General features: G+C 42.4%; 1 protein-coding gene across 15 annotated transcripts in view; it reads right to left on the bottom strand.

Moving 5' to 3' along the window:
- Window positions 1–13,829, bottom strand: part of plekha7b (pleckstrin homology domain containing, family A member 7b) — an 87,659-nt gene that overhangs the window by 57,849 nt on the left and 15,981 nt on the right. The window contains exon 1 of one of the 15 annotated variants that reach the window (XM_030414876.1): window positions 9,058–9,627. The exons of the other annotated variants lie outside the window; for them this stretch is intronic. Coding sequence (XP_030270736.1) covers window positions 9,058–9,266 — 209 coding nt within the window. The 5' untranslated portion in view covers window positions 9,267–9,627. Of the gene's footprint in view, window positions 1–9,057; window positions 9,628–13,829 lie in introns of those variants that run through there. 15 annotated transcript variants of the gene reach the window in all.

The following is a 13,829-nucleotide window of genomic DNA, read 5'->3' as shown; positions in this document are numbered from 1 at the left end:
CAAATCTTCTTCTCGCCACCTCTGAAACAAATGAAATGAGAATAGCCAATATCTCTTTTCTCTCCTGTCACAGTCTTTCACCCCACTGTGATCAGCACATCAATAGTGAAGGTTCAAAGGCACTTTGCTTCGTTTCACACAAACACACACACAACACACACACTGCATATACACACTATGGACACACCTCCAAAGCACTGACTCACTGACTTTATCATCAAAGGTCTGACCAATCTCAGATCAGCTGAAGAACAACATGAGCCACTTTCCTCTGGAAATCACAGGTTAATAAAGTAACATGGTGACCTTTGACCTCCATTCTCCAGAGTCCCTGTGGCTGCAGTGCATAGCTTTCAGCCACTGTAGGTGAGAAGGAGACGTAAAGGAATTTGACCATGAAAGATTAAGTATAGACAGGTCACAAAGTGAAAACAACGTGTCAGCACTCAGCAGGACAACAGAAACAGCTGCACGTCCTCTATGTCAGTGCACACTGGATCTATTAAGCTGCAGTGCTGCTTTACACAAAATGAGCATTAGCACCATTACTGTGCTGTGCACAAAACAGCCAGGACTCACCCCCAGTTTTAGTCCAAACAGCATTCCTCAACTCCTCTTCAAAAACACTGTCTGAACAAGATATCTGAAAGTCATTTAGAGAAAGGCAGATGCAGTTTTTTATTCAAAATCCTCTTCATGCAATCATTGGAACAATGATTACAATGTTAAAAAAACAGCCAAAAAAACACCACAAAAATCAAGGATAACATTTAATCATGTAGTACTGTAAAGCTAGAACCAAACTGCAGGCTTTTCCTTGTTTGTATATCACCCACACGTCATGGCACACTGTGGGCGGACCAAAAAAAAAAAACCCAAATCAGACTTAATGCATGCATGTCTCATCGGTTTAAAGGCTTATTTACTGTGGTAGCACTTTTTTCAACAAATATGCTTGGCTGATGTAAGCACATTTGTGGTTTTAATGTCATCACACCAATTTACTTTCACAAGCGGTGATACCTAACAGGCTGTACTTGCTGAAAACATGAGGCTGCAAATTGGATTTGACAGCAAATGCCTTGCTAGTGGTAGATAGAAAGTGAAACTGGAAAAGTAGAGAGGAGAATCCAGGGAAAGTAGCGCATACAAATGAGGCAATTAAGGCAAAAAATATTTTGTTAATCGTCAGCTGTTGCCAAGTGGTTACTGTAGGTCTTTTGATACCTAAACAAGCATCAAATCGGATCATTCTGCTTGTGATGAAGAGGGTTTTGACAACGAGGCAGTACAGGTGAAATGTTAAAAAGTAATCTGTGTTTTTGGATTGTGAAGTGGGTTTTAATTGCAATCATTTTGCCATGTTGAACACAAAAGTTGAATTCCTCTGTTACCCTGGGTCGGCTACGGCTCAGATGGTAGAGCAGATGGCCATTAATCTGGGAGCCAGTGGTTTGATCCCTCGATCCTGTGGTCCAAGTGTCCTTTGGGAAGATACTGGGCCCAATATTGCTCCCGGTGGCTGTTGATTGGTGTGTGTGATCCTTGCATGGTAGTCTTTTTCTACTAGTGTATGAATGTGTGTGTGAATGGGTGAATGCAGCGCTTTAAGTGGGTGGAAAAACTAGAAATTCGCTATATAAATGCAGTCAATTTACCCTTGTGTCATTTAACCAATGCCCTGGTACTTGGTCGCTGTGCTCATCATTCTATCCCACAGATAATTATATATAATCCTAGTTGTGGAGTGCATGGAGTGTCAAATTGCTCAAAGAAATGTAAAGCCTATCAATGTGTGCATTCCACCATTGAACTGAAGACTGTAACCTGTCTCCACTATCTGATCGTTGAAGCAGATGAGCATAGGCGAGCAAGCTGCAGCTATGTGAAGCTTTGGGGCTTTTCCACTGGCACATCGGCCGCGCCCAGTCAAACCGAGCCACGTCAATTTGCATTTTTATCACTGCTCCAAGTTGAGCCCATCCTGCATCCGAGTATGAAGTCTCAGGACTGTGGCCAACCCATGATGACCCCCTTCTCTACCTCAAATGTTTTGCGAGTCTCAAATCATGTCCTTAAGGAAATACGTTTTTCAGCGTCCCTATTTGTGCGAGATATCTGCTGTACTTTGTGCATTAAGTTACTGTTGGTGAAAACTTTTCCTTATTTTGCTGCTTGATAATAAAAGTTTTTAAATAGCTAAATAATGGAGGAACTTTATTGTGAAGAGTTTTCTGTTGGGGCCTTTTTTTCATAGTGCTGCAGTGACAAAACGTGTTTACAGCTGCCCCTCTGACCAGAACACAAGCCAAGCACATCATCAGTTAAAGAGACACTTTCAAGCAGGTAGATCTGTTGTAATGGCAGTGTAAATCCCTGTCGTGCTGGGCTGACGTCCTGAATCAAACCACGTAGAGCCAGGCCGGCAGATGTAATGAAAAAATGCCACTAATCGACTTGGTAGTCAGTCCAGGGAAGCAGACTGAGGTCTGGGTCCAAGCAAATTACTTCAGGTCAGGTAAAAGTAGCCAGTTTCGATGAAGGACATTGTCTGACTCTGTCTTCTGAATTGATAAACAGACTGAGGGAACCTGACGAGAATGATGCACAGATAGCAACTGCCAGCCTGCGCAATTAGAATGAATTTAATCAAATACATGTAATTATGTTCCATCTCTAAACCCAACATAATTTCTTGCCTTTTCTTTCCCACGCTCTCTCAGATCTTCTCCTACTGACATTGTGGAAGATTTCCAGAATGTAATTTAATGTGTTATACGATGCTGTTATCTTCCTCAATCAGCCATTCAGATGGACCGAAACACAGTCCTCATCTGCCGATCTAATGCGGTCTGCAATACTCACAGCCAAAACCAAATGACCCTTTCAAATCAAACAAGTATGATACATCATGACTTTCTTTAACAACTTGTGACTGCACACCGTGGCTGCCGAACTAAAGCATCTGCTTAAGTGTCCAACCCACAATGCAAAGCCAAACACAGCTAATCAGTTCGCTGTGCCATGTAGGACAGAAGGGGATGTGAAGTGTGGGAGAATGTTAAAGCTGAAAATGTCAGGCAGGAGATAGACTAGGGCTCAGGAACTGCAAGCTCCAAGTAGGAAAGACCACTGAGAATGGTGTGACAGTTCTGTTATCCGTAGCTAAACAAAACAAAACCACCTTACTGTATAGTAATAACAGTGCACAACTGAATCTGGAAGCATTCAAAATATTAGCTAACATCTCTTTGCTGGCACTCACTTGACTCATATCTAAAAACAGTCTTTAAGGTGACCTAGGGAGAAAACATACCAATAAGGACCAGTGTTGTAGTGTGAAATGAAGGTAAATAGTGTAAGTTTCATCACAAGAGAAGAAGAGACTTTAAGTAGTTATTCATTTGAATTTGACCAACTCACCCTTGAAATTCAGGGAGATCCACCCATGTGTAGAGAGGCTTAACTCACTAAATGATCAACGCACTGTCAGCAGAATAAAAATTAAGAAAATTAAGAGAACTTGAGGTTCTGAACGATAACAAAGACATAATCAGACCAGATATAGAGTTCTGTCCACTCCTCCTACTCAACTATCTGGGTAACTTATGAGCCGAGGTAGTGGAAACAGCAACAGAAAGATCTAATTTGTTCCAGATCAGAGACATCCTGTACACACCCAATATTTCCATTTGATTCTTACCAAATATCACAGCACTGCAGTGTTCAAGAGCAGCAGAGCACTATAAGACTGCCGATTCATAAGACTCACGACATCCATGTCTACTCTGGGAAATCATGTGACCTCCACTCACAATCTGTGTTTACAGTGAGACAGTTTATTGAACATTCACGTGAACACTCTACATATGCGTTTACAGAGCCGGCTTTTCAGCTCATCCTATCAGATTAAATATGTTTCTCGACCATTTCTCTGACGAACGCCACAGCAAACTTAGAAGAGAAGGCCGAGGAGAATTCTGGGATAAAATCCTCCATCACACTTGCACTGCATTCGCCACTGAAATTCATACAAACACACACTCACAAAGAGAACTTTCACACCATCCCCCTGTGATAACACTGATTCTGTATTCCTTTCTGAGATGGTCCATCAGTGCACAGCCTCTTAGGTATCTTCCTAAAAGACGTGTGTGTACATCCATGTGAAGTGCCTACTTATGCCGCTGTTTAGGGCTTTGAGAGGATCGATTGTGAGGCAGCTTGTCGCATATTCTGCAGCACAGATGTAAGTCGGAGATGACACCTTTAGGATGACACAATAAATCACTCACAGCTGTCATATAAATAAGTAAAACAAGGCAAGAATGCAGAGTTGCAAAACAAAAGTGAAGACAATAACTTGGCTGTTTTTTCTGATCAAAACAAAAAATCCTAGAACCATTTCTTCTAAACATAGTGCAGCAGAATGCTTTAATAAGCTAGTATGTTCACTCGACTGAGCATCAGTCCCTCATTAGCCCCGGCACCTTCCACCTGTCAATCTTTAACACATATGGCAAGTGAAGAACGTGTATCGAAACAAAGGTGGCCTACCAGCAAGTCCTCAGTGTAAGTCCCATGCAGCAGCAGTCATCTACCACACTAACTCCGAGCATTTTTCCTTGTCGTCAAGCTCAAAAGAACTGTCTGCTCCCTGAGGCTGTACAAATGAATGATCTGCAGCATGACTGTCTGATTCAGCTAACTATTGGCAATCTGTCATACTACACAAACAGGAGACATACACACACACACAAACACACACACACACACACACACACACATTGCATATGTTCGTGGTCTGATTATCCGTCTGATCTCTGATCTCTGATCCCCATAATCCCCCAACATCAAAAATAAATCAAACCTCACATAAAAACCTCAAATTATAATGAAACAGCATGACAAAAATAGGCCATGGATCTTTTTAGATGGCTACTCTAAACATGTGAAGTCTGAACAAGAAACTGTCTGACTAGGTCAGAGAAAGAACCTCCACCTTTTTACCTTGGGCTGTTATTAAAAGGGTAACTCCACGAATTTTCCACAAGTGGGTTTACAGGTTTACTACTGCATTTGTGGAAAAAAGTAGTATATCGCTATTTGTGGCTCCAGAGGATGCAGCATGTAATCTAAACAATTGCCTGCATTGTGGGTAATGTAGCCGGTAGGCTTTAAAAAGGAAGACGAATGCGTGGAATAAAAAAGGTGATATCTCTGGCTCTTATGTACTGATTTTGGTCTGATTTGATAGTCTCCATAATGAGTTCAACACTGGTATAGGAGAGTAATGTTAGACCTGTGGTCTGCTTTTCAAAACCCGGAGCCTACATTAACCACAATAGAACTTAATTACTGAGTGAATCACTGGATGCAATTCATCAGATTACTTACTCTTTTAAATCCAGCGCTGCATCTGAGTGACTTCCACTTTGATGACATCACATTTGTGAGTTTAATGGTACAAGGAGATGTAAAAGCTGATTATGGCAGAGCACCTTATCCTGTTATTAGAGGATCAATAATTGCACTGTTTTTTGCACATCATTAAGATGCTCTTGGGATAAGACCTTTGTAGGAGATGGATTTTCAAGTAATTACGCAATAATAAGCTCAACCACAACTCCTCCAATCTATCTCTCTCTAAACATATTTAAAAAATGATATTATACCAGGATAAATGAATATAACAATAAATAGGTAACGTCCATTTCAATGCCTGAAGGGTGTTAAGATACAGAGTTTTCACACTGTCATCCCTTTTAGCATGGGGTCTTTAAAATGGACAGAAACAAAACAGGACAGACGTAGTTGATTTTGGTTGTATCCTTAAGGCTTACATTATCTGAACCAGGGTAATCCCTGGTTTTTCCAATACTGTTTCATGAAAGCCATGTCACATGCCAGCGCTTTTGTCCAAAGCAGAGGGGCAGATAAACAGCCACTGGATCCTCCAACAATCGGATTCAGCTAACCCTAGCGAAACATGTTTAAATCCCTTACACAATCATGTCAGAGGCATTATTATGTCATTCCACCGCTAAATACCCTCCTCCTACCTTGAAACTTGGTCTGCCACACACATTAAGCTTGTTTAAACGAACTATTGTTTTGTGTGCCTGACACAAACATAGAGAGGCTACAGTATGAGAGAAATTTGATTAGTCTGGTAAATTTTGCTGCAGAGAATCTTGGCCCTGAGGGTGTCCGAGCTCTTATAGTGCTGCACACTTTACTGCAGCAGGCCGGTCTTTACAGCAGTGTTTGCATCAGTGTGTACAGTGTACAAAGACAATTCTGACTTCTCATACGGCAGTTTCCTTCTCCTCAGCCTACAATCAACTCTTTGCAGGTCATGGAGATTGGGTCAGTCTGTGTGTGTCAGTGTGTGTGTGTGTGTGTGTGTGTGTGTGTGTGTGTGTGTGTGTGTGTGTGTGTGATATCCGTTCTCTGCTGGGTGCTAACTGCGTCCAGACCAGCTTCAGCCTTGCAGAGACCTCTCTCCTCTCTCCTGCAGTTCTCATTACAGAATCCGAGCAGACACACACCACAGCGCAAAAGAGAGCAGTCACTGAACACAGTCCAACTGGGGAGTTACAGTGACACATAGGGTTAAGACAACACAGCTACACGATGACTGCAATGCTGATCAGTGGCAATGAACAACTTGCAGGCAGCACACACCGATGCTCCAGTGGCCAAAGAACACACATCTACTCGGATGCAAACGGATGTTTTCAATGTCATTGTCTTGTTTTATTATGCAGTACAAACATGCTGTGCACAAAGCTATCAGAGCACCGCAGGTTTCCCTCACAATCTGCTCCATTTAAATTGTCTATTTATTCTCGGGCTTAGAACTCAAAAGCGCCTTTTTTTATACAGAAGTGACGTGAAATACCTGACCGCCACATTGCACTGCATTGGTTAAAGCCCACTCTTATCTGTCCCTCTCAGCTGCTGTAGAGCGCAAGCTATCACATCGTCATTTTCTTGAGGAAATCAAAAAGATGGATTAAATGAATTAGGTGAGGTTCCACTTGGCTGGCAGAGGGTAACTGAATTGAGATGCTATTTTTAGATCTGCGTATCCTGAGAGTGTGGGACAAGCTCGTAGAGACATAGGAGGCTCATTAAGTCAGACATCAGTGGAGGAAGGTAGGCCACATCTGGTGCAGAGCTCTAAAGCTCAAATCGGCCAGCAGGATCGAACCCTTCCCTCGAATTTCTTTCCGACTCACAGAGAGGCTGATCTAAAGCACAATTTGGGGAATTTAAAAGGTCACGGTCTTAGTACACAGAGAATGTACTCCCTTTTAAATACCTCAACCTTCTGCTAGTCATCATCACCGTCTATTCTTAGAAATATTAAGTCTCCCAGGAAATGTGCAGAATGCCTGTGGTTAAAGAGAGGTCTCCTCCTTCCTCTCTCCCCTCTATCCATGGCTTTTCTGTCCACTGCACCAATTTTAGGTGTGTCACTTTTCAGGCTGAATTGGTACGGCCATTCCGAGCTGCACTTAACAAAGACATGACCTCTATTATCAGCTGAGCATGCAAATGAAGCACTGTGTCTTTTGGCGAGATTTCACCCTGTGGCAGAGGGATGAAAGGGGAATTGTGATCTGGGCTGGGTGTGACTGGGCTGTACTCAGCATTACTGGAACTGACTTGGTGAACTGAACACCAAATCAGATGTTATCCAACACCCTGAGCAGCGCCAGACTGAACTGAAACTGTTACATAATCTATTAAAAACAGACCTGACTAAGCAGACACAAAAGAGGTGATGTTAGTTTAAAATGAACTAAATAATATTGACTCAAAGTCTCAAAACTGTCAACCTCTCTTATCTTCTGTTCGTACTGTACATGTAGGTGAATTTTGCAGTCTTGTGTTGGCAGCCCCACTGCCTCTGAGGCCTCAAGCACAGTGAGAGGGCTGGCCATTGAGGGAGCACATGAGGGAATGATAAATAAGCTGTGTAACCTTATCACTGCGGCTCACATCCAGACCCTGACAGAATGGTAATGAGCTTGATATCTTGTGCACAGATCAATGAATGCTTTGGTCTTTTTGTGGCATGATTTCCGTGTCACAACCCAACTAAAACTGACAGAAGAAACCAGAAAGAGCAGCTTAAAAACTAGAGGTTGCCAGTTCATATTTCTGGACATCTGACCAAAGTTGTCTGGGTAAATCACTGGATTTTCTTGTTATCATAAAGCAGCATATGTTATCAGGTCATTTGAGGCTAACAGGTGAAATGTCCACATCTACGCTAACATGACATTTGGTCTTGCATGACTTCGAACAACATGGAATTTCATCAAAAAGCTAACTAAATAACCCGCCAAAACAAAGAACAGTGCACAGATAATATACAGCAGATGTGACATTGCATGTGTAAGCCTGTATATATCTCTGTGGATCTGTGTGTGTGTGTGTGTGTGTGTGTGTGTGGACTGGGCCCTCATAGCAGCTGTGTTAAGGATTGAGAACCCATGTAAACACGTGCATACCTTTGAGAAGTGTATCTCTGGCTCACTGAGAGAAGAGGTGGGGGGGACTGCATCAAACTCCCACGAAAGCCTAACCTATAGAAGCACATTAAGCATGTATATAGAGGAGCATCATAATCAGCCTAAGAGATCACAGTTCTGCTGACATCAACACAGCAGCCAGTGACCTGTGATCATGAGGCACTGCAGTGAGCATCTCTCTCTCTCTCGCCCCCACTCCATCTTTTCATTCCTGTAAAGACTACTCCATCAGTACACGTTGATAATTGCGTTCCTCAAAGGCAATTCAAAGGTTTGTAAAGACGACGTGGCCAGCTGCCTTTTCAACCACAAAAACAGACAACGGACACTTTCAGCATGTGTGCTAATTCTACTGCCGGCACATACACTTTGTCCAAACACTTAACAGCATGCAACCAGAGGCACTTTATATCCTGCGGCTGGTGGAGAGCTACAGCAGACACACCTCCTGATTAGCTACATAGCCGTACAATCCCACATACGTGCCGGAAGATGGGGCAGAGATACACACCTGTGAGTCGCACGATACACTGGCTGCCTCTTGTAAGGGATGTGCAAGGTTGACTGTCCTGGTTGGCCCAACATGTTAGCTGCAGGTCTGTGATTTGCTGTGCTCTGCTCCGCTCCTCTCACTGGTGCCTGTGTGTGAGTACTCCTCTCAGCTGGTAGTGCTGCTGCTGCTGCTGACGTCCTCTGCTGTGTACCGAGGCGTCGATTCATTCAAAACATCCTCTTTCCCGCTTCTGCTGTGTTGGGGCTGCTGAGGTGGAGCTAAAATTGCATGCGATCACTGAAGTGTCCCCTTGTCTCCGAGAGCATTAGGCTCGCAATGGTTATTATTAAAGCCAGCCAACCTCCCTAATACATCATGTAAGAGGCCCGAGAGCAGCAAGTAAAACCACAGGTACAAAGCATTAGCTATAACCCATGTAATCATATTCTCTTCTTTTACATTCCCTCCCTGTAGTGGCACGCTTTCTCCGCTCACCTTTCCTCTGCTCTCTTCTAATGTATGCGTTTCCTCAGCAGAGCTCTGCCGTCAGAGCACTACCCTGAACTGGACGCCCTCTCTGCTCCATTCCCTCTGCAGTCATGCAGACAATGCACAGCATGCACAGCAAGCCATAGGAGGGAGAATGAGGAGGGAGACAGAGGATTTATAGTAGTGAGTAAGGAAGGAGAACAAAGATGACTAAGTGACGGCTGGAAGGGACTGAAAGTGTTTTGCAACTTTAACATTGCCTATTATGTCATGATAGAAGACTGTATGAATAATATATTATGTCCTGATCTTTACTCTCAACTATTTGGTAGTTTATGGTTCTGCAAACCACCGATACGTCCATATTTGTACGTGTCATAGGCTATGTATAGCATGTGTCATATCAGGTTTACATAACATGTTTATAGCTTTATTTTCATGGAGGTGGAGGGGATGGTGGTGTAGTTACAGACAACAAGGCTGCCAAATAAGAGACCACGGTTTGAATTTGGATTTCAACATTTGTAAGCCATACACCGCTGGATATTTTGAAGGAGATCTAACCAGAGCATAAACACGCTGTTGTGACAAAAGAGGAACAAAAAACTGAACCTAAACAAAGAAAAACTTGCAACATGTGGAAATGTAAAGCTTTAACTTATCTGTGGCTTTGCATAAAAGCTATTTGGCTAACACTTATTCTGGCGACTGGGTTGGGATAAATTTACCAATCACCAATCCTGATTATCGTTTAAATTTTTAAACAAAAAGTCAAAATGGGGGGGGGGGGGGGGGGGGCGCGAACGCTCGTCAACGTCAGTCCGGGGGGGGAGACACGGACAGACGGTCATCAACTCCGTCAGCCGGGGGACGGACGCGCATAGCCGTCAGCCGGGAGCTCCTAGCCGTCAACCAGGGGACGGACGCTCGTCACCGTCACGCGCGGAGTATAGCGCCGCTGACCTAGCAGTATAGCGGCGCAGCGCCGCTGTTCCACCGTCTGGAGAGAACCCTGCTTAGGCGGGAGGCAAAAACGCTTGGGCGCCGCGCCTAAGCCATATAATGGCAGGGAAAACCCTGCATCAATGGAGAATCTTTGGGCTCTGGACTGTTGGCTGGACAAATGAAGCATTTTTAAGATGTCACTTTGGGATCTAGAAAATTATGATTACACAATTAATCGATTGATCGTGAAAATAATCAGCAGATAAGCCCTAGCTAGTATGCAACATACTTTCACAAGGACCAATTGCAAGGGAATGAATGTATGCACCCATGAGTGCCTTTATGGAGCATCACTTTGTAATTGCTTCCATCTACAAGCAATGCATGCCAATAGCCCTTTGGGGAAAAATCAATTTGAAGTTAGGTTGAGTAAAGTTCAAATCTGAAAACTTCATAAATTGTCACAAAAAATTACCCCCAGGGATATGTTACTGTTTTCAGCAGAGATGATCTTGGAGCAACAGCTGCTACATTTACACTACACATTGAATTGTGGGACAACTAGCGTGGGAATCACAGAATAACTCACGATAGAATACGGCTGTGTCCGACATCTCTCACTACTCCCTATATAGTGCACTACATAGTGACTACGCCATTTTGCTGTCCGAATGTCTAGTGGGAAATATTATACCCTATATAGTGCACTCAAAGTATCCCACAATGAATCGCGAAAAGTAGTGTGCAACCGATGGTCACTTACCAAGCAATATTTGCCATCATGCATTGCGCTGCGGACGAACGCACGGAGGTTTCAATTCACGTTTCAACTGCGCATCAGTAGTGACGTCATTAACGGCGCCGGAGTAGTGTCCGAAAGTGCGTTTTTCTTTCTGCCGTTGAGCTTACTATATAGTCCACTATGTTGGACTCCCTGTGTAGTGACTATGTAGTAGGGAATGAGTAGGTGATTTCGGACACAGCCTACGATTCATGATACGTTGCCCATGACAGCAATAGTACATTGCAAGACAATCCTCAAAAAAAACATCACAATATCTGTCTTGACACACTGTCTGCACCTTGTCCATGTCCATGTGTCATTATTCCAATGTAAACATTTCCACAAACTGGGAAAAGGCCAAACTACCAGAAAGCAGGCAACTATGGCAACTATGGCTCACAATATTCTTCACAATCTGTCAGTGTGTCAATTAAGTTTACACAACAAGAAGTGATGAAGTGGTGAGTCTGGTAAGTCAAATTGTCAGAGTAATCTGTTTAGAGCACCCGCATGTTTTAATAAAAAATATCAATATTTGGCGCCAGTGTATGGATAATCGTATAGCTATATCGATATTTTGTCCAACCCTTGGGGACAACGGTGTCCAGCAGCAGCTCAGCTTCAAAACACAGTCATTTTACAAAGCAGCATTGCTGTAAACATCTTAAACAGGAAATGCTGTGACAGCAGCCGGATCACATGAAGAGGGGAGAGAGTGAGTGTGCTGGGGAGACATCATTCATGACACGAGAAATGGAAGTAAAGACTGGGCTGTGACCGAACAGCTGGAAAGACTGATGACTACGCCACGCTACAAATGCCTTCTATCAGCTAATAAACAGACTTTGTGTGTGTGTGTGTGTGTGTGTGTGTGGTAAGGATTCAGGAAGTCTACTCACAGATTACGCTGACAGTACCTCCACCACACTCACACACACAAACATGCAGGTAATGCATCCAGCTGCTGTTGCCCTCTTCCCTTGAGTTTTATCCTCCGCTGCTCTTTCTCATCCATCTACTCTCTCCTACACATCTCGTTAGCATACCCCAGGAGCTGAAGGCACTCGCACTGCAAGTAAACACCTCTTCAACGCTGTGGAGATGATACCATGTCTGATAGATCTCAGGGTGTAACCACCACCATTTGAATTGTGCATTAGCCCTCCCCTACAGCAATTCATTCCACTGCATGGAATAGATCTCAACATGTGCACCATTCAAATGGAATGTAACCTTACACCAGTAAACAACTGAACTGTCAGAGAGCAGTTGTAATGTGTCCACAGTAAAGAAAGGATGAATATAGCAAATTATTCTGTAATCCAGTGGTTCAAACTAGACTCTGTAACATGTGTTATCTAATCACTTTGTACATGTTTATTTTTAGTTCCCTGGAAGGGAAGGATTTAGGGTATATAATTTCCCTCTGTAGAAAATAAATGTGTACAAAGTACAACAGTAGTCAATTAAATATGTATTAATTACTTGTTACATAATTTTCATATAGCACTAATAATATTATATTTGTAACAAAATCCCACAGAAAGGTTTAAATGAAAAACAAATGTTTGTAACTACTTGGAAATGAGGGAAACTCAATGTGGAAACTAAAATTTTGATTAAAAAACAGATCATAATCATAATCAAGATACAAATATACTTCCGTGAATGACTTGGAAAAGTTATCTAGCTCCCTGACGTACAGTCCTGTATTGGTTTCCTGATTTTGAATTGCCTCTGCCTGACACTATGGCTGAAGGCCCATGCATGATGATTCTAAGCTGCAGAATGACAGGGAGATAAGGTTACCACCTTTTGTTTTTTCCTTTATTCATGCAGGAGGACATTATGATTTATGATTACTTATCTAAGATGTAGTTTTTCACTAAATAAAGCTGTGTGTCCTCTCTGTGATGCAACAAAAATATTTATTTCTCAACAAAATGTAAGGTTAAAGTGATACCAGCATGTTTTAGTGCAATTTTAAGAGTTTCAAGAATATTTTGATGATCATCAACATATTGTGACTTGTAATTGTGTTGGACAGGGAAACTTTTTTTTAACTTATATCGTCCCATGCCTACTAGCTATGTTGCCTACCTTGTTTGACATACAAAGTGTGACCAGTTAAAATATAAAGCATTGCTATAGATGAAACTACCCAACAACAGAAATAATCTAAGAACTGAGTAATATTCTAACAACCAGAGAGAGAGAGCGGTCACTCTGCTCCAAAATGGTTACTTTTACTTTTGATACTTAAAGGACATTTTCCCTGCACTTCCTGCACATCTGCCAAACAACCACTAGAATGGCATTCAATAAGCTGTATGACAACTACTGAAATGAACACATTCTGAATGGAATGGGAACGAAAAGTAGAAGTCTGCTCTTCATCGTGCTTCTGTACATTTAAATATAATAAAAGGACATAAACACATAATCAATAAAACCATTACACACTTTGTTGAGGTTTTGGAAAGACAAAGATTGAACAGACTGGCCTTCAGCTGCAAAAAAAATTCATTCTAAAGACAACAGTATAAATATAAATTTGATTTATCCTCCTCTT

Source organism: Sparus aurata, chromosome 4 (genome assembly GCF_900880675.1).
Source record: "Sparus aurata chromosome 4, fSpaAur1.1, whole genome shotgun sequence".
Taxonomy (NCBI): domain Eukaryota; kingdom Metazoa; phylum Chordata; class Actinopteri; order Spariformes; family Sparidae; genus Sparus; species Sparus aurata.
Note: the sequence above shows the minus strand (reverse complement) of the source record. Positions and strands in the feature narration are given on the sequence as shown.